Raw genomic sequence first — 438 nt, 5'->3', positions numbered from 1 at the left:
GCTGCTGCAGGTGCTGCATCTATCTCACCCGCTGCATTTGATCCGCGACAGCAGCAAATACCGTCCTTTGCTTCCTCCTTTCTTTAACAAAAGAAAAAAAGCAGCAGCAGCAGCAGCAGCAGCAGGAGCAGCAGCAGCAGCAGCAGCAGCAGCAGCAACACCATCTCTGCGTTTATTAGTTAAATATCATTTTAATATAGATATACAAAAAGGTATACACAACCCAACAGAAGATGCAGCAGCAACAATGAAACTTTATTTAAAATATAAACACCAATGGAATCAAAGATATGCTCCTGCTGCTGCTGCTGCTGCTGCTGCTGCTGCTCATCCTGCTGCTGCTGCTGCTGCTGCTGCTGCTGCTGCTGACGATGAAGATGAGGGAGTGCCACAAGAAGAAACAGCAGCAATCACAGCAGCAGCTGCAGCAGCACCTGG

General features: G+C 48.2%; 1 protein-coding gene across 1 annotated transcript in view; it reads left to right on the top strand.

The window, feature by feature from the left end:
• Positions 1–377: 377 nt before the first annotated feature.
• Positions 378–438, top strand: part of EMH_0070940 (uncharacterized protein) — a gene marked incomplete at both ends in the record, with an annotated part of 1567 nt that continues 1506 nt past the window's right edge. The window contains one exon of the mRNA XM_013499038.1: positions 378–438. Within this exon, the coding sequence (XP_013354492.1) occupies positions 378–438 (61 nt within the window).

The sequence above is a fragment of the Eimeria mitis genome, genomic scaffold (assembly GCF_000499745.2).
Source record: "Eimeria mitis Houghton genomic scaffold, Emh_scaff3930, whole genome shotgun sequence".
Lineage (NCBI taxonomy): Eukaryota > Apicomplexa > Conoidasida > Eucoccidiorida > Eimeriidae > Eimeria > Eimeria mitis.
Note: the sequence above shows the minus strand (reverse complement) of the source record. Positions and strands in the feature narration are given on the sequence as shown.